This window comes from Gavia stellata, chromosome 3, assembly GCF_030936135.1.
Source record: "Gavia stellata isolate bGavSte3 chromosome 3, bGavSte3.hap2, whole genome shotgun sequence".
NCBI classification, from domain to species: Eukaryota; Metazoa; Chordata; class Aves; order Gaviiformes; family Gaviidae; genus Gavia; species Gavia stellata.
In genome coordinates, this window is record NC_082596.1 from 35869374 (window position 1) to 35896967 (window position 27594).

The 27594-nt window shown below is 40.1% G+C and overlaps 1 protein-coding gene across 1 annotated transcript; it reads right to left on the minus strand.

The window, feature by feature from the left end:
- Positions 1-472: 472 nt before the first annotated feature.
- RDH10 (retinol dehydrogenase 10) lies at positions 473-27247 on the minus strand. Its single transcript, XM_059836238.1, has 6 exons — positions 26935-27247; positions 26170-26408; positions 5832-5930; positions 4292-4437; positions 3802-3933; positions 473-1876 (listed from the first exon to the last, which is right to left on the minus strand). Exons 1-6 carry the CDS (start codon positions 27221-27223, stop codon positions 1753-1755), a joined length of 1029 nt encoding a protein of 342 aa, XP_059692221.1. The 5' UTR covers positions 27224-27247; the 3' UTR covers positions 473-1752.
- Between the last annotated feature and the right edge of the window lie 347 nt (positions 27248-27594).

Below are 27594 nucleotides of genomic sequence, written 5' to 3' on the forward strand. Positions count from 1 at the left end.
AATGTAAATAAGTTTCTTCTACTTTAATTTCTAAACAGGCTTAGTTAACAACACGATTCTCCACACAGATACCAATTTTTTTGTATGTATGATATATACATATGTAGTAATATCTGCAGCTGTAGTGAAACTACATTTAATTTTTAATTCATTACAACTGCATCCACACTGGGTCATTTTTATGTAGCTATAAATGAGGCTCCATGGAAAACCAAAATTAATATTCTTCAAAAGCTCTTTAACCAGTTACTTCAACGATCAGTTTAGAAACTAGAGAAAACTGTCAGCTCCTAAAGCCTAATTACACGGTACTTACTGATAGACTTAAGAGATTACATTGTAAACCGTGCAGCTGACAAAGTGGATACAGGAACCGAGCAATAAATATTTGAACTGTGTTGATACTAAAGAGCTACAGAACAGGCACAAGTAGTTTGCATTTAGTCTTTCAAGAAAGCATTGCAATCACTGTTTTAAGGAAAAGGTGGCTCACTTTAATAACCACAGGCATTGGTCACTATTTAACACGACATTCTAAAAAAGTAATCACAATTTGTCCGATAGTAGTTTACAAGTGGATGGTATACATTAAGATACAGAGGTAGAAGTTCACTTTTACAATGCTTCACTAATACAGATTACGAAATTATTCAAGGCACAAAATTGTTCGCTTTACAAAAAATACTGTAAAAATGTCATTTGCTGTTCTACAATGTGAGTACAATTAAAAAAATCTTTACACCCTTCCGTATTCCGCATGTAGAGTGGCATCAGGCGTTATTCTGTTTTTCCTTTGCTAATAATTGCCACATGACCAGCACTTACATAAACAGTTTGTATCTCAGCTGAGTTGCTTTGTCTTTTAGGCACAAGTCCAGTTACAGAAATTTAATACAACAGCTTCTTCGGGGGGTGGGAGAACTCTGTCGGAAGTAAGAATGAGGAGGAAGAAACGAAACATATAGTCCATAATATTAGATTGGACTCTGACATATAGAAGGAAACAGAACAGAGCATATTTCAAATCAAGTGACTTGAAAAAAGTCAGTTTAAATCACTGACTGCATTCCTAGAAAACCAGATGCCCATTACAAGTTTGCTCTGAGAGTATTTGAGACATTCACTTGCCTTTGAATCAGCAGAGATTTACAAATTTCTTTTTATCTTTGTTTAAATAGAACACACACAATCGCTACAAAAGAGAATTACACCACAATTTGGCCATGTGTCCTTTAGAGAGCTTGGGTGAACAAGTGAAGAGATGCATTCAGAAACTGTCCTTGAATTTGCTAAAAGGTCATGAGCAGTAGCTTAAATCTCAAGATTTCCCTCCCTCCCCCTTCCCAAATAAGATAGGGAAAGGCAAACAATTTCTGAAACATTGCATCTTCTAGTTGGAGACAGCTCTTATAAACCTTGGCAGGCTGAGGAAGAGATATCACACAGTGCATCCCTACAAGAAGTAGTATGACTAGTTTACTGTACATACAGTGATCTTCTAAAGGACAATGGTGGCAGCTACATTGCAAATTCACTTTCCTTACCTATCACATTTTCCAAGTACTCTAGTCAGTTTTATTTACAGTATATAAAAACCACTGATTTTTAGAGTTCAATACACAGGTTTAGGACCCAAGAGAATGCCACAGTAAGATGTTGACGTTTGCATCTGTTAGATGCAAGTGCACTTTGCAATTCAGTCATGTAACTTTATCATATTCACCTCTAAATGTTAGTCCATCCAAAACAGTGTTAAATTCCATTTTTTGCTTCATTGTTGTTTGTAGCCTGTTTCCTTTGAGCAATGAAAGGGTACATACACTTGTCTGCTCCTAAAAACCGGTACATGCATACAACTGCTTCAAAGGGCAGAATACTGTGAAAAAGAGGTTATAAAACTGTTAGAAGACAGCATAAAACAAAACCTCTGCTTACACTATGTACTTGGTCTCCTTAAAAGCAACATAATAGCTATTGGAGAGGCTTCCTAACAGATTTAAAGGATTTTTATTTCACAGGGATACTTACAGAGAAAATTGAAATTCTAGAGTCCTAACCACACAGGCAAGCAGAAAGGAGGAAGAAGCTACTTATTCACATGCCTCCAGCTTAGACCATATTTCCGGCTGCTTCTTCACAGGCAGTGCGATAGCTTGCTTTAAAGGGGGCAGGGGGGGCAAGGGCATCACAGAAGGCCTACTAAAAGCAAAGCATCTGCTCAAAGCCAGCAGAGGTCATCAGACATTTAAGGTATTCTTTAATGTGGGATTAGTGTTAGTTAATGCCATTCTTTGATCACCAGATGTCTAACAACCTTGACTTACATTCTAAACTCAATCATCCATCCTCAAAAAGAGAGGTGCGACATAAAGAGAGCATTTTCCTTTTCCCCCCTCCAGATAAAATTCCAAGAGGTGACTATGTGATGGATACCTGGCTACAGACCCTGCCCTGCTTCCCACATCCACAAAATATTACTTTTATTTCAAGTTCAGGGGCTATAGTGAAGGACTAAGATGGGATTTCCTCAGCCCCTGGAAATAGTGGCAGACACTTATTCAGTGGAAAGCAATGCACAGAATCTAGCCATTAGGAGTAACGGCCACTGAAGCACTGAGAAGTAGATGTCATTGGTACAGGTGTCCTTGCTGCCAGTAGTACTGCTTGTGCAGTAGCTACTGGAGGGCCTTTGATCTAAGTGCTGCTGCCTGGGGCATGGATTATGCAGAAGCTTTGATCTCCCTGTTGGGAGCTAAAGTGTTGAACGCAAGACAACCCAAAGAGCCTTTGATGTGACTGTTGCTGCATAAGGCACTGCTTGTGCAGAAAGCACTGAAGCACCCTCTGAGCTTCTGGTTGAAGAAGCTAGTTCTTAAAGATGCTGACAGTGGCCTTGATTTGTTGGCAGAACAGACAAGTACATACTCTCTTCCAGGGAAGAGGCAAGCGTTGAAGGCTCCTCTAGTCTTTGGTGATCCTGTCCACCATGAGAGACTTGAGACAGAGGAGAACCACTGCCTTGTAAGTGGAATAAAAATCACCAACGTTCTCAGCTTCAACCACCCCTTGCAGAAGGAAATAAGACAATGCTATATTATAAAGGTTCCTCCTACACACTACAGACAAAAAAAAAAAAAAACCACAGACAGCTGTGGAGTTGTTCTTTATAAACTAGAATGCAAGTGATGTTGCATCAGTGGAATTGAGCCAACTGTTGTATTACCCTGCATCATTGAAATATCAGCTTGGTTACAGATTAAACGGAGTTCCCATCCAAAACCTGTAATGCGTTAGACAGAACAAAGGAGGTAATTCCTTTAAATAGCCCTTCCTCCAAACTCAGACTCTGAAAATAGGTTCTGAATGTGCAGATTTTCAGTTTATCTACCATATTTGTGCAAGTCCTAGAGAATCTGCAGGCAGGGCCTTCTACACACTGGTCCTAGAGACAAACAGCTAGAGGTTCCTTTGCTGGAAGCTGCCTCATGCCCTATGCCTAAAGAGGAACTCAAACTACAGAAAGAAAAGTCTGTTGAAAAGAAAATAGGAATCTAAGGAGAATGGAAGATACCAGAAGGGTAAAACAAGGATGCATACTACACAGGACCTCAGTTTTATGGAGCTTCCCAAGCAAACAACCCACACTCTTGCAAGCCAATGGATACTTATGAATTCTAACAAAACAGCATCTACGGCCTGTGTGGGTGGGAGAGTGTTTATATCCAGAAAGCGGACATGCTCATGTATTTTACTATTATTCTGTAGATTTTACTGCCAGTGAACTGGCATTTCAGCTCTTACCTTTTCATGAAGGTGACCATATACATGAGGCGAGGTGTGCAGATCATTGGCTGGTCTGTAAGGATAGCTCTCATAGCCTGCTTCACACAGTATTCTGGTTTCAAGGGTGGAAGGAAAGGCTCAATTTCTTTTCTGAAATATTTGATTAAGACAGGTTAATAAGATACACAAAGGACTGCAGACCTCAGTGAAGAGTTCATTAACTCACTTTCTTTAGAATGTCTCAGGAGGGACTAAGACTTAAATTTTTGTATAGTCACTGTTCAGTTACAAAGACTATAGCTCAAAACTTGCGTTGCCTAAGTACAGATGGACAGAAGATACTCACTGAATTCAGAAAGTCCCTTTTTTGAGTCAGGATTACAGATTACGCCAACATATATTAAAGCAGAGATAATATTTATTTTAATATTTTTATGGTGGCAGTTTACCTACATTCAAGTACTTTTATGATGCCACAAACACAGGGCAGTAAAAGAATTTTACTCACCTGATCCTGCACCCTCTGAACATTCCTGTATCTACAAGATAAGGGCAGACTAAAGTTGTTTTGATTCCGTCCTTTTCAGCAGCCTTCAGTTCATGGCTCAAAGACTCATGGAAACCTACAGCTCCAAATTTGCTGGCACAATAATCCTGTGTTGGCAACACACAAGGCAAAAAAAAGGCAATTTAAAAAGGACAGATATGAATCATGTTCAAGGCCAAGGTATATCTGAGGTGATACTGCACAGATTTTCAAAGTAACAACAAAAGACACCCACTGAATAGAGCATCACATCAACTCATTTATCACTTTACTTTTGAGGCAATTAGCACAGAATCATGAAAGCGGGAAATCTGAATGTAGGAAGATGTTACCTTGGATTCAAGTCTTTGAATCAGGCAGGCTAACATGGCAAGTTACTCCAATTACCAGTTTGCTTAACATTAAATGTTACAACAAAGGACTGAGATAACTAATACTACCTTGGGTCAGATTTGAAAAAGCTTGCAGAGTTGGCAGGGCATAGATGTAAAAATCTTAAATGCTTTATTTTTAAGGTTAGTTTCAACAGAAGGTATAATGGAGATTTGAGTGTGCTATTTAAATTTCAGAAGGGGATATAGCTTGTATATCTCATAAAAATACTAAGTTCAGCAACATTAAAAAATAATTGCATAGACAGCAGTAGCATTCAACTTTTCTGTTGGATGTGCCCACCTCTGCTGGTGGTCACACCCACAGTACAGGAATTTCTTTGTAGTTTTCTCAAGACAACAAATACTCTAAAAAGCCTTAAGCTACACCAGCTTCATTAATTTCTGTTACAAAACACTGCAGTTTAAGGTCCTGAATTGAGCCTTACCTATATGCAAAGAAGCCTGTGCTTATGGGGTAATATGACCATTATTCCATTAAGATACATTAATTCATTTTCACTAACTGAATGCTTTTTGTTCACACTTGCGTTTGTGCTAATGACCCAAAAAGTAAATTAATAGGCTCTAATCCTAACCTAGTTTTATGTACCAAACAAGTCTCACAAACGTGTTCTCAAACAGCTGCTAGCAACTAGACAACCTAATGTTTATAACTGGGAGCTTAGTAAACCAGGTGAGACGTATATTCTGGAGGGAAGGCTGGCAGCCATTTCCTCACAGAAACAGGAAACAGAAAACATTACTTTTGAAAATCCTTGCCTTTGGCTTCAAGCTTAGCACTGAAGATCTTGACAGGAGTAGGTAGGTGGGCACCTTTCAGGTTCCTAATTTATCAGATAATTCAAAGATCATTTAGCATTCTGAAATCCTGAGCCATCCTAGGCTTTCACTTTGAGTGAAAAGTCCACCTGCAAAGTAGGTGAATACGGTGGCTGCCCAAGTCCTGCAGATCCCACTTACAGGGAGCCATGTGTTGATATGGTACTCGGCACCATACCTTCCAAGTATCTTTGAAGATTTGACTTTGTTTTCTCTGGCTGATAATACAAAAAAGGTTATCCTAAGCAAGAAGTGCTAAATTTGTTGTTAATTATAGTCTAACAAACCTCCACTCCAGCAGTACTGAACAATCCCAAGGAACTTGCAACTGTCACAATGTGTCCATGATTCACTTCCAGCATCTTGGGAAGGAATGCTTTAGTGGTCTACAAAGGAGAAAAAAAAAACAAAAACAAAAAAACCCCACAGCATGAACATACTACATTAGTGATAAGTGTTCAAAACCTCTATCTCAGTTTATTATCAAGAATGTAGAAGTAAGATCACTGTACAGGTTTTGAACTTCTGAGTTCGTCAAACATGCCAACAGAAAATCTACAGCTTGTTTGTGAATTCAGACAGCAAGGATTACATCTCCAGAAATCCTAAGGTTAAAGGATCAATTGAGCTCAGACATGTTTATTTTTCTGCAAGAGACTAGTTATCAGAAGGAGATAATTTGACCCTAAAATGGAAGTCACATTTTTTTTTAAGACAGAAAAAGGAATGCAAAGTGTTTAATTACGCCACCCAGCACATCTGTGTTAAGACCAGTGCCGATTATCAGTTCTAATTATTGACAGCATGTTTTGGAAGTTAGATATGGTTAGTTTTATCCAATTAACTTATCTTGGGCGTTTTACATTAAAAGAAATATTGGAGACAGTTTTTGCTGATGTTACTTTTTACATATAAAATACAGTAAGCATCTACTAGTCTAAATTACTTTCCATCTTTATTAGTATTCATAAGTAATGCTCTAAAAATTATATACATTTCTATTATCAATTCCTCATTTTAAGTGTTTTAAAATAAAACAAAATAAATAAAACAAAGCAAGTCTCAAGATGAAGCTTTGATTTTAACCTCCAATTTTTATGCTTTGATTACAACAAAGTTTATTTCTGTTTAAAAATGCAAGTCAGAGTTAACACATTTAAAAAAATTAAGTTTTAAGCAATAAATTGAAGGCATTTGCTAGAAGATCACCTCTGCTAGAATACCTACCTTTGTTATATCTGTTTTTTGAAACTGACTCAACACTTTCCTTTTTTAATTAAGTATTAAGCAGAGCACTATATATGCTAAAAAAAAAAATCAATGAAGTAGTAAAATGGTATGTGTAGTTATGATTTACTTCAGCTTCTAGGTTGTCAGTGTACTATATGAGATCACTCTTAAATTGCCAAAGAACTTCAGACAATGCTTTTTAATCACAAACATGCCTAGTTAATATATAAATCTATTTATGACAGAGCTATTATTCTATCCTAATTCACTCAGTACCATGAATGCCTAATCCTCCCAGAAACCTGGTCTCCCCATGTAATTTGGATACTAACACAGAACATGCAAATGCCCCTTAAGTATTCACTACTTGCTTAATTGTTGGTCTGAGTCCCTGCATTCTTAAAAAGGCATGCAAGCTACAGCTGAATCCATCTAATTCCATTCTTATGCTGTCTGCATTTTCCAATCACAGACGTCAGGACAGTTTTGCTCTAATGATTTTCACATGTTCTTGTACAACATTTTTGCCTGCAGGTGTTAAATGACTAATCCAGACCTCCTAACACCACACAAAAGAGTGTTTTCACTGGACAGCTGGCAGATGATAGAAGATTAACAGACCTCCTGACTCCTTGCCTTTTCTACTGTTGATTCATACAACTCCTAGATTCTGTCATAACTGCATAACAAAGCTAATTATAAAAAATAATCTGAGAGCAAGCTGCCTTGCATGTGTTTCTTTCCTCATGGCAGGGATCACTAAACCTCTTATATAGAGCCTTGGACAAGAATTTAGTTCTCTGTTAAACTAATCTGTGCCAGGCACACAAAGTTTCAGCCTCTCTTCCCATGTTGCATGGCAACAAAGCCCAGTCATCACAGGGCAGCGCTGTCTGAAAAGGTAAGAGGCTTCACTTGGACAGCACTGAAGTTTTACAGTGTGTTATTTATCTGCAGCCTGCCTTACACACCCCAACACAGACGGTGTGTACATTAGCCCTGATCCTCCACGCCATCCCTGTAAGATATCCATGCTCCCAACTCACTCCTGCTAACAATTTACTCCTCTCCAGAGCATTAGTCAGCTCCATCAGCAGTTTCCACTTACGCCTCAGTTATCTGTCCACATCACATCGGAATGACTGATTGCCACCTCGCATTGCCAGAAAGCTTGATAATGCAGACTGAAGCTCTAGCTGAAAACCACAGCAACTACAGAAATGAAGGGGCCGTCACCTTAGAGTTTGTCTTGGGGGAGAGAAAGAAAGGAAAGAAGTCGTAATAGATTTTTTTCCTAAGACTTTCAAGGCATGAATCGATGTTTTCTTCCAAGAGCTAAACAACAGGCAAGTGCACCAAGCTTAGCTGGACTGGCTTTTATATTGGCTTCACCATAACACTGTTTTGTTTTGAGTATGATGAACTATAAGTAGGTATCCATAAATGTCTATATTTATCTATGGCTGAAGAAAAGAGAATTTTCACAAGCATATATATAGACACGGGAAACAACCAGAGCAACTGCAGAGCAGTAAATTTTAGAAAGCCCAGTCTTAACCATGCTACACTCCTTCAAAGCATAAAGATTACAAAGACTGAGTTTTCAGAGCTTGTTGCTAAAGTAACCCTTTTTCACTGAAGAGGAAATTGGCACATGACGAATAAACCCTGTTTAGCACACTTTTGGGTGACGTCTTCAGCAATTCAAGTGCAGACCGAACAACTCCCAGCAGCAGAACTACAGTCACTTCACATAAGCCATCTCTTAAAAGGCCATTTACGGCCACATAGGAAAAAACACAGCTACTCTGCTCTGAAGACAATTAGCAACTTTGGAAATCAGCAATTTTTGTAAATCTTTGCATGAGACCTCAGTGTTCTGAAACAGCCTGTTCATAGCAGGCTCCTGTACTTTTGTCATGGGACATTATCCCACAAACCCATTTAAAACCTGAAGCTGAGGCAGTCTATAAAGATAGCACAACTATCATATGTACAAAACTTAGCAGTCGACTATCAAAGTCTCAGCTAAACGGATGAAGAGAAAGTCATCTCAGTTGCTGCCATCCTCCAGCCATCTGCCACAGCTGGGAGTCAGTACTTGAAAACAAGCACTGTCAGAGGCAGACACACCCTATAAGGGGACACATTTCCAGTCTCAGAGTAAAGGCTTGCCCACTGCTCCTCCCAGCCTCCTCTTGCTGAGAAAAACAATCCCAAAGTGAAGTTATTCTCTTTCGTGGTATAAGCAACCCCAAATAAATCAGTGTTCTTACTGAGCTTCTGGCACAGCCCACTTCCTTGATCAAAGCAGCTTCCTCCATACTGGTCCCCAGTTTTTCTGCTTGTTACATAAACCAGATCAACCCCATTTCTTGTTTCTAGTTTCTTTCAGCTTCAGCTACATCTGCCTACCAGACCTGAAGTCTTCTGTGTCCTTGTGCTGCTGAGAAACTAGTTAAGAGTTTGACCGGTTCAGAGGCAAGATGCCTCCTGGGTGGCCTTCCCATCTGGAGTTTGTCTGAACAGGTAGCACAGCCCACATTACTCTTCTGAGGTGATGCATGGACATGCTAATCCTACATTAAAAATAGTATTAGAAGATACCAAGAAAGACATGTGGTATTGTCCATGACATTAGAGGTCATGAACCAGACCCCCAAAATAATTCAAATCAACTCAAGTGATTTAATCAAACTATCTGCCTTCTGGTTTGATCCTTTAGGTTTCAGTTTTACCTCTCACAGCTGCAGAGGAAGACATTTAACCAAAACATTTAAGTACTTAAAGTCAGAGCTGGGTCTTTTATGAATGACAAACATAAAACACTTTTCAACACTGAGGAGAAACCAGTAAGTAGAATATAGTAGATGAAAGGAATTGTGTTGTGATGCATCAGGGTGAGGAAACAGGGAAGTTACACAGTGTTCGACATGAAGAAATTTAAGTTAAGCATCCTCTTCACTCAGAATTAGTTTGGGTTTTTTTTTTTTTTTCAGAAAAAATTAAAAACCCCAAAATCATAGTGCTAACATGCATTTTCTAACCTGCAGTATAGTTTAGATACAGCAGCTAGATAGGATAGATAGAACATATGAAGCTGTTCTGAACAGAGAGTAGAGCTAGTTTTTTGAGCTAGTTTAATCTTTAAGTTTTTTGGAGCCTAGAGATCAATTCCTCATCTTCTAAGCACTTTCCTCTATGCTTCTGAAAATACCAGTAAGAACAAACTATTCCCAGTAGTTGTAACCAAACATCTATTTCATGTGCACACAGCTTTAATGACTTACTTCTCACAAGTGTGAAACTAAACAAGCATTTACATGTCACTTCATAGCTTTCGTAATCTGTTCTCAACATTTTGGTTTACGGCAAATTAACTTCTAACAGTCTAGCACTTCTTCCCTCCCCTTCCCCAAATTCTTTAGTTCCATTCTTAATGAAACAAAACTCAAAAGATTGTGCAACACAAAGAACACCACAGCTGCAATGTCAAGACAAATTAGTCTAAATACAGCAAATGAGAATATGAAGAAATACTGTGTTTGGGAAAGTGATTTTTTTAATTAAATTTTGGATTAATTATTCTTAAAGCAGAAAGCAAGTATCGACAGAAAACAATGTGAGCTGTATGCAGCTCAAGACAATGGATACTGAATGCAGAAAGCAGACCAAAGTAGAAAAGTATGTGCTACCTCGTATTTAGAGAGTTGTCGTTATATCAAAGAAAGAAATAAAGCAGGTACCAACATGTAAGGTCCTTTAAGTTTCTATTTTTCAATACAGTAATTTTTTTCATACTTCCTGCCTTCTGTCAATGTTCAACAGCCCTTTTAAACTATTTTGATGGCATAAACAAGCTGCTTTACTGTAAGGCAGAAATTCCTTTATGCCAAAGGAATAGCTCATTTTCCATAAAGTCCCTCCAGGTAAGGAGGATGAAGCATGGTTATTTTTCTGGGGCTGATCAAAACAGGTGAGTTTTTACACCGCTATTGTTATCCACAACAGTGGTGTGCTGGTACAACAGATAAGATGTTTCCTCCCTAGCCACAGCTATTTCTGACTGCCAGGACAGCTGCATAACAGTGCAAGTAAGTGCAACATTTGGGTAAACATTGTTTCATCTTCATGTTAAACACTATTTGGCCATACTCAAGAAGCAAAATTGGTGTGATTAGTCAAGGACTGATCCAGACAACTCTGGGAACTAAGGTACCAGAGATCATAAAAGACTACTGCCATGCATGTTAGCTAATCCTATAACCACTATCATGAAGCAACAGAGCCGGTGACAAGAAAATGTTGTTCCAAGTTTTCATCTAAAATACACATGACATCCTCTCTCCCCCTCAGCACTGACATTCAGCTTTCTTTTCTTCCCATTCTTCTTCATGGACCACAGCAGGACACACTGCAGGTTCTCCTACTCCCATGCAGGACAGCACATGGCCACTCACTCCACCACAGAACGAAATCCAGAGATTTCCACGTGCCCCAGTTTCTCTTTCCATTCCAGTAACTGAGAAAGAATGCATGGAAGTCTGACAAAATAGCACCTCTAACTCTCCTGCAGACAGGCTGTGGCAGCCTTGCCTTAAAGTAGGTTTATCCAAACCAGGTAGTGTAGCACTAATGCACTACTGTATGCTAAAAGAGAAAGAAAGGTGCCTGAAAGGCAGAAAAACCCCACGGCAAGCTTATCAGCAAATATACTGAAGTTATTTTCAGCTACAGCCATATAGTCCAGCTTATTTCAGAAGATCGCCACTTTAAATACATTTTATAAACACAGGGTAAAACTTCACTTACAGGATTACAGTGAAAGCCATCGCCAAATAGTTTTAGAAGAGGCCTTGAAAGTATAACCTAGAACTGTGTAATCCTCAAAGGAGAATTTATTCAAGTTAGAGGCTGTAATATCCAAAACGCCTTCTCACGCACCAAAGCACACAGTTACAAGCCTGGATTTAACCATTTGTTTTCCTTACAGCTTTTTTATTTGGTTCCAATGAGAACTGAGAGTAATTACTTGTCATTTGCACTATCATCTCAGTTATCTTTCCCATATTATCTCCACATCCTTCTTATTTTTATTTCTCATTATACAAAAATCTCTGAAATATTAGGTTAAGGTGAGGTTAGTAACTGTGCTAAGACTACATGAAAATACCAAGTCCCGAGTTGAACACTAGAAAGACGGCACAGCACAAAGGACATGGCTCCGCCAGTAACAGGCTGAATACAGAAGGTAGACAGAAGTCTACAACTACTGTTGACCTTGCTAACATAAGGGACAAAAGCTGTGCTTTAAAGAAGCTCAGATGTCTCTGCTGACTGTTTTCAAGAAGTGCTGGGCCCCTTCTGGATAATTAGCCACTGTCTAAGTAAATATTTGAATAGCTGTGGAAATTAATGCTATTTTTGATCTTCAGTTTCTATTCTCAAGAAACAATAATGAAAAATACGCCAAAATTACCCAGTCTTCCTGAAGTAATGATTTCAAAAAGAAAGTCATAGATTTCTCTGGATTGCTGATGGGTCTACCCAGATCCTTTTGGAGCAAAAAGGATCAGGAGATACACAAGACGTCCTCAAGCCAAGCTTCCATAGACAGCTGTATTAAAAGCATGAAAGGAAACTATTCAAGGATTGCCCTCATGTGTGCCTTGAACACGCACTGTGTTCAAAACAAAAAAGCTAGATTTTCCAATATTTCGTTTCAAAAGGAGTCCCTTAGTTATTTAGCTCCTGGCAGGCAGCACAACCTCCAATTTCTCACTAAAGCTTTATTTGTCCTTCACATAAAAACCCACTGTTTTGGGGCCACAGGGATTCCTTTAATATTGAACTGCAACAGCAGTTAATGCTTAACATACATGCACAGTAATAATGTTACAGTTGCCTTGCAACCAGAAGCTCATGAAAGAGTGAGATAGACTTAAACAGGAGTCTATAATGATGACGAGTAACAAGGAAGCAAAGCCACACAGGCACACACCCCAATATTGTGGATATCCAACATTTGCAGACAGAGTGAAACTACAGATAAGATCTAGCCAAGTTAAGAGCTGAAGGTAACAGAATAAAGTAAATACCCTGAAGAATTAAGTCACAAAGAAAAGCAACATCAGTTAATATAAAACTGTATTTGATTTACAGAGAAATAAGCATCTTTTTTCCTCTCTCCAATTCTGCATGAAATACTGCTTTGAAGTACATGAACTCTTAGCTTAGTAAAAACATAAGCTATTACCTGTATCACTTATTTTTAATTTATTATTTATTCATGTTAGTAAATTAACATTCCTGTTTTCTTCACCCTTATGACTGATCCATACATGTAAAATCCCCTGCTTCTCAACAGACATATTTAATCAGCTGAGAAGGCATCAAAGATGTACAAAACTAGGTTAAATTTTATTTACTGAAGCTTGTAAGTGGGTTTGTTAGTAGTATCAAACATCTGTCATGCCATTTGCTAAAGAACAAGTATGCTATAGTCCATATTCACGTTACTACCTTGTGTAGCATTTGTAGTATTTAGGGTCCAGTTACAAAATTTCTTCAACTTTCAAAGCCAATAGCTACCACTGTTTCCTGTGAATGGTTCAGTTATTGTAGTGGTTCCTCTTACATGGAGTTAACTCATGTTGAGTATATCAGAAGAAAGCTGAAACTGAATTAAGTAGTTTCCTTAATCAGAACTTAGTGCCACAAAGCTGTTTACAATGGGTAGACAGTAAAGATAAGATAAGAAATACTATTCAAAAAAAAAAAAAAAACCACAGGAAACTAATACCACTAGTTATCTCTTAAACATTAATCATTGATTTCCACTCTTTACTACTAGAACTAATTATGCCATGCCTAGGGCGACTGAACATTGCCTGGCTAAATTGTCTTTTGTATAGTTTGTTAACAAGGCTTAGATGAAAAAGGGTTGTGTCTACAGAGGGTGGGATATGAAAAGTACTTAGGGAACCACATTGCAACAGAAACTTTTGTTACTGTTGCCTTATCATGTCACTACATTGTCTCCCCCTCCTCTTTCTTTTAAGGGCTTCATTTCCTGCGATCTTACCCCAGATTGGGTAACTAAGACTGGAGTAGAAAACACCTTTGTTCTCCCTGTTGTCTGAAGTGTAGGTTAAGTACTCAAAACCCTACCTAACTAATATAATTCCTACTTCAGAAACTTTCTTCTTGAGAGTCAAGGTGGAAAAGGTATCATTACTTAAGGTTTACAGTGGTCTGCTGCTAATCGAACTCCCAGCTCTCTTACATAAAGCTTTTCTGCATCACTCCAGATTTTGAGTGCACCTTTACCCAGGGCAGGGGTTTAGGTACCTATAACACAGCCAAAGGTGGCCCTGATTTCTCCTTAAGAACAATTCCCTTCTGTTTAGAAAGGCCACTACTTTATATGCTTTCTGGGCATTCAGAAGGTCAGGTATTCAAGCTGAACTACCCTTGTTATTTCTATACCACCAAGTGGAAGTTAGAGCCTTTATGTTATTGGTATTCAGTCTCCATCTTCCTGCTCCTGAGAACTTTTATATTCTTTCTTCCTAAGAGGAAACAGATTTTAGATTTACATGTTTTTTAAACTATTTCCACCCTCAGATGTCAGGCCTGTCCTGTAAAGTGTCTGATCTTTCTAATGACTCTATGCCACCAATCATTTCTGTGGAAGCATCCAGCTGCCTTTAATGGACATGCTCATATATATACTACCATACATGCACACCAACTGCCTACTTTCATCTGTACTTGCAGATATCGCTTTGTTGACATATAACTGCTTCATATATATGCAGCAGTATATACCATTGTTTAAATCACTAATTGTATATTTATACCTCTTCCCTCCAATTTTTGCAAATCTTTGATTTCATATAGCTATGAAAAATGAAGCACATTCTCACAAGTTGCCTAAAGAGGCTGTGAAAATCTCCATCCTTAGAGATATTCAAAAGCCATTTGGACATGGTCCTGGGCCACCGGCTCTAGGTGGCCCTGCTTGAGCAGGTGGGTTAGACCTCATGATCTCCAGAGGTCCCTTTCCACCTCAACCATGCTGTGATTCTCCACTTAAGTCAAGTATACCAACTCCCTGCTCAACAGCCCATTCCTCTTCCTTTCACAGAGAAAGAAGTTCATAAGCCAGCTGAGACCTTGCACTCTTTGTCCCCATGTTAACTGCAAATTTATCAACACAGGATCTTAACCAACGGGAAAGGATGCTGATTCCTCTGCCATCTCTCTCCTACAGGAGCTCTTGCCTGTAATAAATGATCCTGCTCTGTCTGAAACAGTGTCTGTTCTACTTCCATTTCTCCTTTGGTCTCGTGTCCTTTCAGCTGGAGAGAGGGTCCAATGAAGCAGTGCAGAGCACCTAGATGAATTTCTTGTGGAATTAACATATTTTCAGCTGAATCCAGAACATACACATACCATACTGTTTTCAAAAACTAATGATGTCCCCCTGGCTATTAGATGCCCTCCAGTAACTACACTCCCTTCCCAGCTTCTTAAGGGTACTCTGAGCCCTCACAGACAATTCTGCCTGCTTTGAATTTTAATGGCTTTTAAAGCTTGGACAGAGCAATCATATTGGATTCTCGACAGCTAGCAATGAACAGGGAGAAAAGACCGTATCTCTGCTTAAGGAGTGTAAAAGTGCAGAACATAAATTGTCAATGACATTTGTTGTGGATTTCAAATGCGAAACTAATCTAAAAGCTGAGAAGGATTAGTAGTAGGTAAGATGGCATGGTAAGAGGGCTGTTGGAGGCCCAGCTATGTGTTTAGTCTGCCTTACACTGCAAAACAAGCAAGATACAAGTCTAGACTGAGGTGGAACTTGGGAACAAATGTATACATTCAGACTTCTCCAGCCAGCACAAATTTAAGGCATAACCAAGCATGAGAACTGAAGCTTTCAAAGTACTCATGCTCAAAAGCTGACCTCTTCCCTCCCGCCCAAAGGCATCTTAGACAAGTTGATATTTACTCTCCACAAATACTAATCTCATTATACTCTCAGACTATCCTAGCTACCAAACCACAATTACTATTCAATTTTAAAACAAGTATTACACAGTTGGCAGCAGCCACTGGAAAGTAACATGCAGTTTAAAGAAAGTGAATCCTTCTGCTCGGATCTACCATGTCAGCATTTGAGCTTTCCATATACCCAAGACTAACAGAGAGCTCCAACATGGCTGTGACAGCCCAGTTATGCTCCTGTAAATTCAGGAACTTAAGTTACAAACCCAATAGGTAGCACCACCAACCTCATATTCCTCCGCAGGCAGATCTGTCAGTAAAGATGACCTAACTTGCATTTTTTCAAATGTCAAATTTGAAGTTACTTTAGTGTTTGCTGGTCAAGTGATACAAGAAGTTAACACTTGGCTACTCCTTTCCATAAAAGCTGGTTCAAGCTCTGTTGAAGTCAAGCGACTAGAAATTCTACTTTGTTTATATACTGACAAATGGCTGCGTCAAAGGATTTGTAGTGTTTCAGAGCTATGTTGACATTAGTGTAACAAACACATTAGTCCCGCACCTTCATTAGCACAAGTTTGCAGCAAATGTCCAACCATTTGGAGAGCAGTTATTTATTGCCAGCTATTTGATAAACTTGACAAAAATGAAAACATGCCCCTATGAGTCAGTGAAAAATGTACATAACAAATTCATTTTACAACAACTATTAGATAAGAGCTCAGAATATTCTGTTCAGTGAACAAGAACAGAATCCAGCTTTTAAATACACATTTTTCTCCAGCTTGCCATAAGCTTAGTCATCCTCTGGAATATTTAGTAAAACTTGGTATTTTAGTCTGCATGTTTCCAAAAAATTACTAGAGAACAGCACTGTCAGAACTACTTACAGAAAATATGAAGTCATCATTCATATTTTACAATTTATGTAACAGACTTTTCAAGAAGTGGCTAAACAGAAAAAGACTGTCTCACATTTTACAGATACCTTAAGGCCAGTACCTCCGAAGAACTGCAATTGCTATAGCACAAGCATGCCGATGAAAGCTGAGTCACTTTACTCATCCTCTCCAACTCAGTCACTAAGTCATTGTTTTGAATCAATTTCTTTATAAAAAGGAAAGTGATTACGCCATAACTGAGTATCTCACAGGAGGAACAAGATTAGAAGGAAAGCTTCCCTTTTCACTTAACAGTCTTACTTAGTGGAAAAAGAAAAATAAAGAAAATATTATAGTTTAATGGAAATTTAGCTTCAAAGCTTGTTGAGGAAACAGTAAAACCCTAGAAAGCTCCAACTTACTACAAAGTAACTCACTGAATGAGAAGTAACATTTTTAAGATGCATGCACAATTAGAGGATTTTAAAAAACAGAACATGTTCTTGTTTCATACTTCTACCCTCCAAAAAAAAGTGTCTGCAGAAAATAGTCTTAGCAGGTAAACTTTCACTTCATAAGCCAACAAAGGCTAAAATGACAAAAAGCTCCAGCCAATACAGTGACCAAAAAACAGTGGCTAATACAATTTTCAAAGATTCTACTTGCACAGGCGTTTTAACCAAACACTAAACTACTCACTTTCTTGGGGATGAGTTTTCAAAGACAGAGATACTTCCTTCCTTTGCCTGCCTGTGGAAACTATGCTCATTTCCCACAAGCTGAAACACAGCTCTGGCCTGTTTTTTCCACATTCAAACAGTGTTAGTACAACTGATTTCCAGAGAAGTCAAACAGTGCAGTAGGCACAGAGGTCATTGCTCTCGACGGTACACAACAGCAATCATAGTATCGATGCAAGCCAAATAAGCTAGAGTTGTTAACACAACATTATTTGATGTGTTCAGGAAACTAACTTACTTTTATCTAAGGCTCTTTAATAGTGCGGAATTAAAATACTTCAATCTCTTTAGAAGTCGAGTTGTTAGATGCTAGACTGTTATGCCAGTGGAGGATTTGCTATAGCTTGGAACCATTTATGACTATCTATTTAGAGCCTGTAAATCCTATTCCAGAAAATCTCTCCAAGAATGAGGTTTCATGAGACAGCCGCAGAGTCCTGTTCACAGCTACGTGGTTTTATCCTATTCCTCCTTGCTCTTTCCCCAACACACACACCCCACACACTGGCTAATGTAAGTCTGAAACGTTGATGAGGTGATTCTAGTCTCTAAATAGAGAAATTAACCAACTTGGCCAAGAAAATTAACAGATTTCCTCCCTGCCCTCCGGACAAGTTAGTGAGCTGAAGAGGCTCACCCAAGGATCAGATGAATACCAAAACTAGTGCAAGGTAAGATGCAGATTCAAAGGGTGGTCCCACGTGACAGCTTGCCAACACTAAGCTGCCTCATAGTTTCATCCCAAGTCAACAGAAGTTTAGGACAAGTTACTTTTAAGCATACGCTCAAGTGCTTTTCCAAACCAATGCTGAAATTGGAGTACTCAAGAAGTTGTCACACAAGTTCAAACAGATGGCAGAAGTGACCAGCACCAGGGCACATTTAGGTGCAGAATTCAACAGCCAAACAAACTTGAATTTCAAAAGGCTCACACCAAATCAGCCACCTCGGCTCCGCAGCTCTTCCGGCATTCCTCAGCCTACCATGCCCTCCCGTCCCAGTTGTGATAACTCACTCGTGTCAAGTGTTAATTTGACTGACATATAAATCATTATACTAATATAATTATTTACAAGAACAAAGCATTCATTCAGAAGTGTAAGCACAGATGCAAATCTCTCCCCCATTTGTGACATATCTTCTTTCAAATTAAACCCTCAGAAACTGAGATTCTACCAATCTCAAAGTCTATGCCTACTCACCTACATTGTAACTGAATTTTAAAAGACTTTTTCTAACAGACTAAGAAGCCTAAGACCCCAGGTAAAAGCATATAGCATCACACATAAATCAGCTTCAGTTTGCCTTTGCAAAAACCTCTACCATTTTTTACAACAGACAGACAGGTATCAGTAACTCAGTTTTACCATCAGTGCAAATAGCCAGAAAACCTTAAAGGTCAAGGGAGCAAGGTTTATCAAGAGAGTGATGCTCTGGCTTCTACATACAGAGGACTGTGGAAAGGTTTAGTGCTAGAGATACATAACAAAAACCTTCCCTCCTCCCAGAAAAAACCCAGAAGTGAAATCAAAGCATGAGAAGGATTGGGAAAGAATACTACTTCACAGCTGATAAAGATAAAAGTAGAAAAGATTTTAAAAATGCAGTGCTAAAATGGCAGGGATGGTGCTAGAAAACATAACATTCATCTTTCCTCAACCTGTCTAGTCAGAGTAATTGATGACACTGAGAGCTACAGGAAAGGATTACTGACCCACTCAGATCAGTTAAGGCAGGCTTAGGCAGCGATGCAAATGCTGGCTTAGCAGGACACTTAGCCACATCATAATTAGGATTGCTTTTCTTCACAGTTGAGCACATGAACACACCTGTCTTCTAGAAGTCTGCTATAGTCACTTGGTTATTACAGAAAGTTAATAACGTAATGAGAACTCGTTAACTTAACTGCTTTTCATAAAATAAAATTGGATGTTACTTGCAGATAGAAGAATTCTGAACTTTAAACTCCATTGCTGTCCTAACCTCCACAGGACAAGAAAGGCACACACACAATCTTTTAGACCAAGTATTTCAGTGAAACAATGAAGAGCCACTCTCTCCACTTCTAGTGACGTTACGCACCACACTGGCAAAGGCTATCATTCCATTCAAGGTTTTCCTATCTCCCCAAATCCTTCACAAGTAACAGCACAATATCAGACCAAAGTCAGTGCAGAAGTTTTTGCTTATTCAGCCAACCTACCTCATTCCACAAGAAGCAGGAATTTAATCATCGCACTGATTGCTCATCCAGGACCATTTCTTCAGAGTAGATTAGCAATCTTGAAAGCATTCATATGGTTTGCTGACAAGTCTCCAACCCTCAGAGAAAATCACAGGAGACTGAAGAGTTGCTGGAGCATGTCCAGAGAAGGGCAACGAAGCTGGTGAGGGGTCTGGAGCACAAGTCTTATGAGGAGCGGCTGAGGGAACTGGGGTTGTTCAGTCTGCAGAAGAGGAAGACTCAGGGGAGACCTCATCGCTCTCTACAATTACCTGAAAGGAGGTTGCAGACAGGTGGGTGTTGGTCTCTTCTCCCAAGTGACAAATGATGGGACAAGAGGAAATGGCCTCAAGTTGCGCCAGGGGAGGTTCAGGCTGGATATTAGGAAAAATTTCTTTACGGAGAGAGTGGTGAAGCATTGGAACAGGCTGCCCAGGGAGATGGTGGTGTCACCCTCACTGGAGGTGTTCAAGGAACATGTGGACGTGGCATTGCGGGACATGGTTTAGTGGGCATGGTGGTGTTGGGTTGATGGTTGGACTTGATGATCTTACAGGTCTTTTCCAGCCTTAATTATTCTGTGATTATCCCAAGTGCCTTACCTCTGCAAGCTATACTGCAACTCCAGCTTTATTTTAGATGGCTGTAGAATTGCAAACCACTAATAACTGATTAATACTTCAAATATGTTTCAAATAGTTTTGAGAAGTCTTGGCATGGTCTCTTCAGAACAACTTTCCCTTTCCTTAACGGAACTTTCACATTGTTTTTCTGTGAAATATATTGCTGTTTTCACCTAAACTCATCAAGCTTCATATAGTTTAGTGCATGGAAGTAACTGGCTGATCACACATTATACTGCCATCTTGGACACTGATCTACAGGCAACAAACAATCCACAGGTCACAATCTGAGAACATCTATTTTCTGTTGTTGGAGAGTTTAAGATCCATACACCTTTCAAATGGCGCAGCAAATTAATTTCCAAAGTATTCCTGAGAGAAGCTGTCACAAAAGCTCAAGCGTAACTGAAGCAGTTTAAGGAAAACATTCTGAATAGTCATTTCAGACTTGTTAACCAACTAGGATGAAAATCAAATACTTTACGTCATAAAAGAGAAGGAAGGAAAATGAATGAATTCAGCTGCTGTTTGAACAAAAGAAGTCAGCATTCTCCACCACACAAGGAAGATGCTGTAGCACAGAAAGTATATATAGGAAGGTTGGTGTTGTCACACATTCGAAGGATCTTTGATATGATTTTCCCACTGCCCTGATGGAAGTGTTGCTAATTAAACAAGTGTGCTATAAGCTGTTTTGTTCAGACTGCTTGATATGTAACTACTCATTTATCACCAAGATACAGTAGACAATGGAGAACCATGACTGAACAGCCTCAATAGACCTCAGAGACTAGAGTTGAGTAACTTGTGGAACAACTACAGTGCAGTGGGTAGCACTCTGGAATCCCAGTTATAGGTGCTTGAATTCATATGATTCCTACACAAGGCAAATGAAGGGCCATTTTGCATAAAACCAAGACCCATCCCAACGTGCTTAGTTATGCTGGCTGACTCTTCAGATGAGTACATTGTCTGAAGAATCATTTTTATCCTCATGCATGTCTACTCTGAAACTGATACAAGATCACTTCTACAGACAAAGCCTAGTCATCCAGGTACCTAACTAAATGGTTTGGGTTGGTGTCCCCCTCAAAAAGGATCAGAAAACTGAAAAACTTTCAATGATGTAAAGATTGCATGCTGGTGACAACTGTGCTTGACACAATGCTAGGCAAGCTCTTGGTAGACCATAAAATAAATCTGTGAGGAAAGCTCTGAGCCAGTAGTCTTGTGCCCACTCAAGCTCTAGAAATATATATCTACCCATTTATTTTCTAAAACTTGTGTTAAGTATATTCCTTTATAAAATGGGAAAGTGCAGTTTTCTAGAGCATGCATCTGGAAGATAGTATTTTCTCATTTGATAGATTCCCTCTATTTTCTTGAGAAATGAACCCAAGAACATATGAACTGCAGAACCATACCAAAGCATTTATAAGTTTTAAGTACAACTAATATGACTATTTCTGTAGCTAAGAGTATGACTGCTTTTTCCTTCATATTCACTACCCAGCATGCTACCACAGTATATGAAACACATGTGCTGTCCAGGGTAATTTACTGGTGGCATGTAGTTGGAATCATTTTGCAAGGGAAGAGTTAGTTTTGATGACACTTTTTGGATCACATGCACATGTTTTGCTTGAACTTGATCCAACTCATTTTTCAAATAAAAAAGTCAAGAACTTGGACATTAAACTTTGTAAGTAAGCTTATGCATCTTGGGATACGTTATCATGAAATAAGAAATAAAAGCAGTTAATTCTACTAATCCAAAATGCTAAATATAGCTAGCTGGCCTGTCAGTGGAATATTGTGTCTATATTTGATCATAGATACTAGAATCCTAAAGATGAAGACAAAAATTAAACTGCTATGCCAACAGGCCACAAGACTCAGCATGGTATAGTTTCACTTAACATAACTTAAGCTGTCTTTCCTTCTGTAGAAGATTCAGGGTGCACACTAAGTGCAATACTTCCATATTTAAACTAAACAAACTATAGGCAATAAGTGAGCTTTATTTAATACCAGGGAGCTTGGAGATACTAGAATATCAATATGTAAGTATTGATATATTGTAGGTAACTAAACTACTGTTGTTTTCCAAGGCTTAGCGATCCTGTCAGTCTAATTAGACTGACAACTACAGCAGCTCCATAAATAGGTATATGATTTAGTAACTGCATTAACTTTCTTTCCAACATACATTCAAGTTTTAGACTCTTTATGAATGCCCTAATTACTTGAGTAGTATTTCCCACTTCACTCAGTATTTATCTCTTCCTCTATCAATGTCAGGCCACCTAAAAGATTTGTTCAATTCCTACAGAGACAAATATACCTGCATAACTTCAAAAATCAAGTCGTTTGTAAGTGAATGAACATAACTACTCTGATTAAGACAGCAGTACACAAGTCTTCAAACTCTGGGCCCTAGACTATCACTATGTGGATTTTTTTTTTATAAATGTGACAGAGCTGAAGCTGAATGCTTTTGCTTCCCCCTTTTGGTAAGTTGAAGAGAACTCCTCTCGAAGGAGAGCTTGAAGCTGAACATTTCGGAGGATCCACATGACAGGGAAACGCAGATCACTGTTCTCTCAAGAGCTGAACACTGAAGATCTGCTGTACAGAAGAACCTTCTGTCACAGAACTTCACAGACCCTGATCATCACCTTGCCCCTGCCCCTCCATGAGTCCCATTCAACAACCAAATCTAGAAGGATTTCCCAGTTACTGTGCTGATGTACAATACTAATACCCACTTATCCAGCAATAACATTCTTCCAGAAAAAAATGTTAGAGTAGGTACAAGAATCTCAAATTGTCCTGAAATAAGAGTTTGTACAGTATTTTATTAAATAGTTCCACGATCTAAAACACAGTATTTTGATACTTCAACTTAAGCTTTATTGTAAAACCACAAGATAGAGAAACTGTTATTCCTATATTTGCTTAAAACTGATTAAGAAATAGCTTTCTTATACTGTGATTTAACATTTTTCAAATCTGAATCCTGACATATCACAGGAACTAAATTTTAGTCTGCAGAAGTTCAGTTCCATTAACTGACAAGTGCAGCCAAGTAAGTTATTATTCTTGCAACAGACTGGCAAGAAAGATAGTGTTACACTCCTGCTACAGTTTTATGCATCTGCAGATTATAGTAAACCAGAGCCGGCTTGTTTCAAACCGGGAATGGATTTTGACCCTGTGTTTTCAATATCAGAAGCATTCAAGTTATCACAGCATGAAATAACAGGTTTTTAATACTGCAGGGGATTTTATGCTGTGGAAATTGCTACATGATGCAGTGGTGACATGTTTATATAGAACACTCATAGGAAAGATTATATAAATCATGAATGTCAGCAAAATGGAAAGCATCTGTTTAGGCTGTGGCATGCTGCTAAGGCTCTCTTGACTGACAGTTTGTGCTATGGTACACAGCCCGGTTGGAGTCACAACAGCAAACCAGTGACAGACTTCCATGTCACTGCCTACTGCAGAAGTTGGACAGCCTTCAGACCATAGCTGCTAATGTAAAGCAAGCTCAGATCACCTGCATTCTGCACAGAAAGCAGGCAACCAATCTTATTTCAGATGTTTCAAGGGGACAGTACCAGAGCCCCATTTTAGGTTTTTATAGAGAAGCACACTGAGGCTTCACTAATGATCAAGGGAAGAAGAAGAATTTCCCCTGTCACACACTGAAAAAACAAAACCCCAACGAAAACCCAGAAAGTACAGACACTTAACTACTGAAGCAATATTACATGGAAGATCCATGTCTTCATAAAATCCATTTACAGCTTTTTGGATGAAACACCCTCCAAGAATAGTTAAAAGCCTACATAATGCTCCAGAGTATTAGCTTTGCTTTTGGACCACCAGTTTAGCTGACATGGAAAAGACTAGCTGTATAAGACTTCACACATCTAGACACATTGTTCTATTTAAGTCAGCATTGACTTGCATCAAAAAAGTTGGCTTCAAATCAGCTGATTCAGATGGTATCTTATGAATTAAGTATATTACTTTTAATAGAAGTCCACCCACTGTTGGTCAAGCCAACCTTTTCTGGGACATGAAGGGGAAGACAAGAAAAAAGCTTTGCCAACGGCAAAAAATAAAAGGAAAAGCAATGCAGGACACAGGATCTACAGGAAGTGTACATATGAACAGATCCTCAATTAAATATAAAGGGTGTTGACTGCTCCTTAGAAGCTTAAGCCAAGTTCTCAAGTTCCACAGTTCAGATCTAACTAGAAAATTAAAAAAAAAACTCCAAGAAGGTAAAGTCACTTCACACTAACATCTAGAGATGAATGAAACTTATGGAAACCCAATCATAGCAATACTAGACTCTAAGTTTAGTTTTCTATTACTGTAAGAGACTCTGAACACACAGAGGGTGCTTTAAAAAAAGTTTCTGAAACAATGTTATAAGCATATGACTTAGGCCTGAAGGAAGAACAGCTGGAGAATTTAGGATCCTCCCATATTTTAATTCATGGTGATGTCATAATTTAGAGTTCTTGGAAGCTTTGTCAATTCGGCGTTTAAACCACATCAATAACAGTCATTAAATCTAGTGCACATCTCTGTTTGCTTAAGCATCAATTTAACTTTTATGAAGGCAAACATGCAAAGGGCTTAGTTGTAAGAAGCCACATAAGCTTTCTCAGAACTTTTCAAATTGCTTTAAAACATACTTTCAGAGTTTAAAAGAATTTCTAAATACACTATCTCATGTGCAATGAAGTTTAAGCACTCTCTCTGCAAGCTTTACAATACATTGGAAAAAGACTGCTCTGCCACTAAGTGTTTCACAGCGCAGATTTGAAGGGGCTCCTTTAGGGTTATGAAACAGCATTTCACTTCCATGTTAAAAAAGTTAGGTTTGGGAGGGCCTTCTAAGTTTTGAAGATGAGGCATTTTACAGAATTTTATTATGAAAAGGTAAGAACAGCCAAAGAAGGCTTAAGTTGAAGTATATTTCAGATTGCTTAATCCTTTGATTGTTATGCAAGTGTATTTCATAACCTTATTTGAAGGACCAAAGAACAGTTTTAATACTAACAATGGGCTCAGTCTGACAGCTAATGTTAACCCATGTGTGCATCATACCCTCCTTTGACACTCCAATTTATGTAACTCCACACTACCATGGGTTTAAAAATAAACCACATAGGAAAACAAGGTTTAATAGACAAAAAGAGTAAGATCACATAGCTTGTTCTCCTTGATTAGTATCTGCTAGTTATGGAGACAATACCACCCCAGAAACCATATTAAAGATTTTGTTACTTCTACTGGCAGCCTCCAGAGAAAGCTAAGAGGACAAACACGCAGGATTCCTGAAAAAGTGTTCTTGGCTTGATTTCTTGAGAAATCTTTTTCGCCTTTCCTCCCAGCCTTCAAAAGGAACAATTTGCCTCTAAGGCAATTCAAACAACGTTTCCAGCAGGGGTTTTAAGTATTTTTTCCAGAAATGTGCAAGTTTGCTTTTGTAACCATCATTAAAACAGCATCTTAAAGCTGCTAAGTTGCTGGCAGAAGACTATGGGATGAAGGGTGAGGGGTCATTCATTAACAGTAACAGCCTTTAAGCAAATTCAGAGGTTACACTTGCAAAGAATTTTATATCCAGGGCTACAGAAAAGGGCACAAGACTTAGAACTCTGGATTCTAGGAGGATATAGTTGATTTAAAACTACTTGTTAATAATTTTAATACCCACCATTCCTGTTAAACAGAACAGTAAGTTAAAAATAAGAAACCCACAAAGTGGTGAGCTTGCAAATGAAAGGGAACAAGTGCAAAACTCAAGGAGACAGGAATTAAGCAACGGCAGTTAATTTCCCCAAATTAACCGACAAAAAAGGCAGCAGAAAGGAGTTTATAGTTACCCAGAAGTGTGCGTGACAGTTGACCATCATGGTCCTCTCAATAAGCTCATCAGGACACTCCAGAAGATGGTGCCCAGAGACCACACCAGCATTGTTAACCAGGACAGACACCTCGCCAACCTCTTTGCGGACCCTCTCAGCTGTCAAGTAGACATTTTCTCTTTTGCCCACATCACAGGTGTATGTGTAAACCTGCAAGTTGCAATGGAGCAGCACATCTTTTTCTCCATCTCCAGGTACTAAGGAATACAGACAAGAGAACGGGGGGGGGGGGGGGGGGGAATAAAGTTCTTACTTGTATTTTGACATTCAATCAAGCAGTCGAGCGGTAACAGCAGATGTATTTCCATTACAGTAAAACTTCTATTTACTTTGGTGTCACCACAGTACACGAGGACTCGCCTATTTACTATTGCTGCCAGAGCGCTTTAAAAAAGCTGCAGGTTTTAAAGGCGCTGTTGGAGCCCAAGGCTACTCGAAGCAGGTCTCCGCTCCCCACCGCGGAGCCCGGGCACAGGGCCGGCCCCGGCGGGCAGAGGCACCGACCGGGCGTTTGACGTCCCCGCGCCCGGCGGTCTCCAGCCCGGAGCCGCGCTCACCTGCCCGCCGCAGGTGAGAGCGGCTCCGGGCTGGAGACCGCCGGGAACGCAGCCCCGGCTAACTCTTCCCCGGGCCGGGGCAAGTGAGAGGCGAGGGGCAGCGCCCGGGCCCGGGCCGGGCGGCGGGGAGAGCCCGGGGAGCCCGCCCCGGCAGGCCGCCGCTTACCTCTGGGGGCGGCGGCGGCCGCCTCGGCCATCTCCCGGTAGATGTGGCGCACCATGCCCGCCGTCTCCTCGTTGCTCTGCGTGTTGATGTCCCACAGCACCAGCAGCGCCCGGCGCCGGGCAAACTCCAGAGCGAAGAGGCGGCCCAGGCCGCTGCCCGCCCCGGTGATCAGGCACACCTGCCCCGCCACGCTCTTCTCCTTGGGCCGCACCAGCCACTTGGCCGCGGCCAGCACGAAAGCCCACAGCACTCTGAAAGTCACCACGAAGAGCTCCAGCAGGATGTTCATGCTGCCGGACCCCGACCGCGCAGGGGGACGCGCGCGTCCAGGCACGGCCGCCCGCGGAGCCGGAGGGGACGGACGCCGGCGGCGCAGGACCTCCCCGCGGCGGAGGCGGCTCCTCCTCGCCGCCTGGCTCCCCCACCTGGGGCCGCCCCTGCCCGGGACCTCCCGCTGCAGGCAGGCAGGGAGACTCCGCTCCCTCTGCTGAGGGTCCCGCTGCGCCGCCCGGGGCCGGGCTCCCCCTCTCCGCGCCGCTTGCGCTCGGAGGCGGGCGCCGCCACGGCCCCGCGCCCTGCCTCAGTCACACACGCCAAGGAAAGAGCCCGGACACGGCGCTGGCTGCCCGCCCGCCGCCGCCGCCACCACCGCCCCGTTCC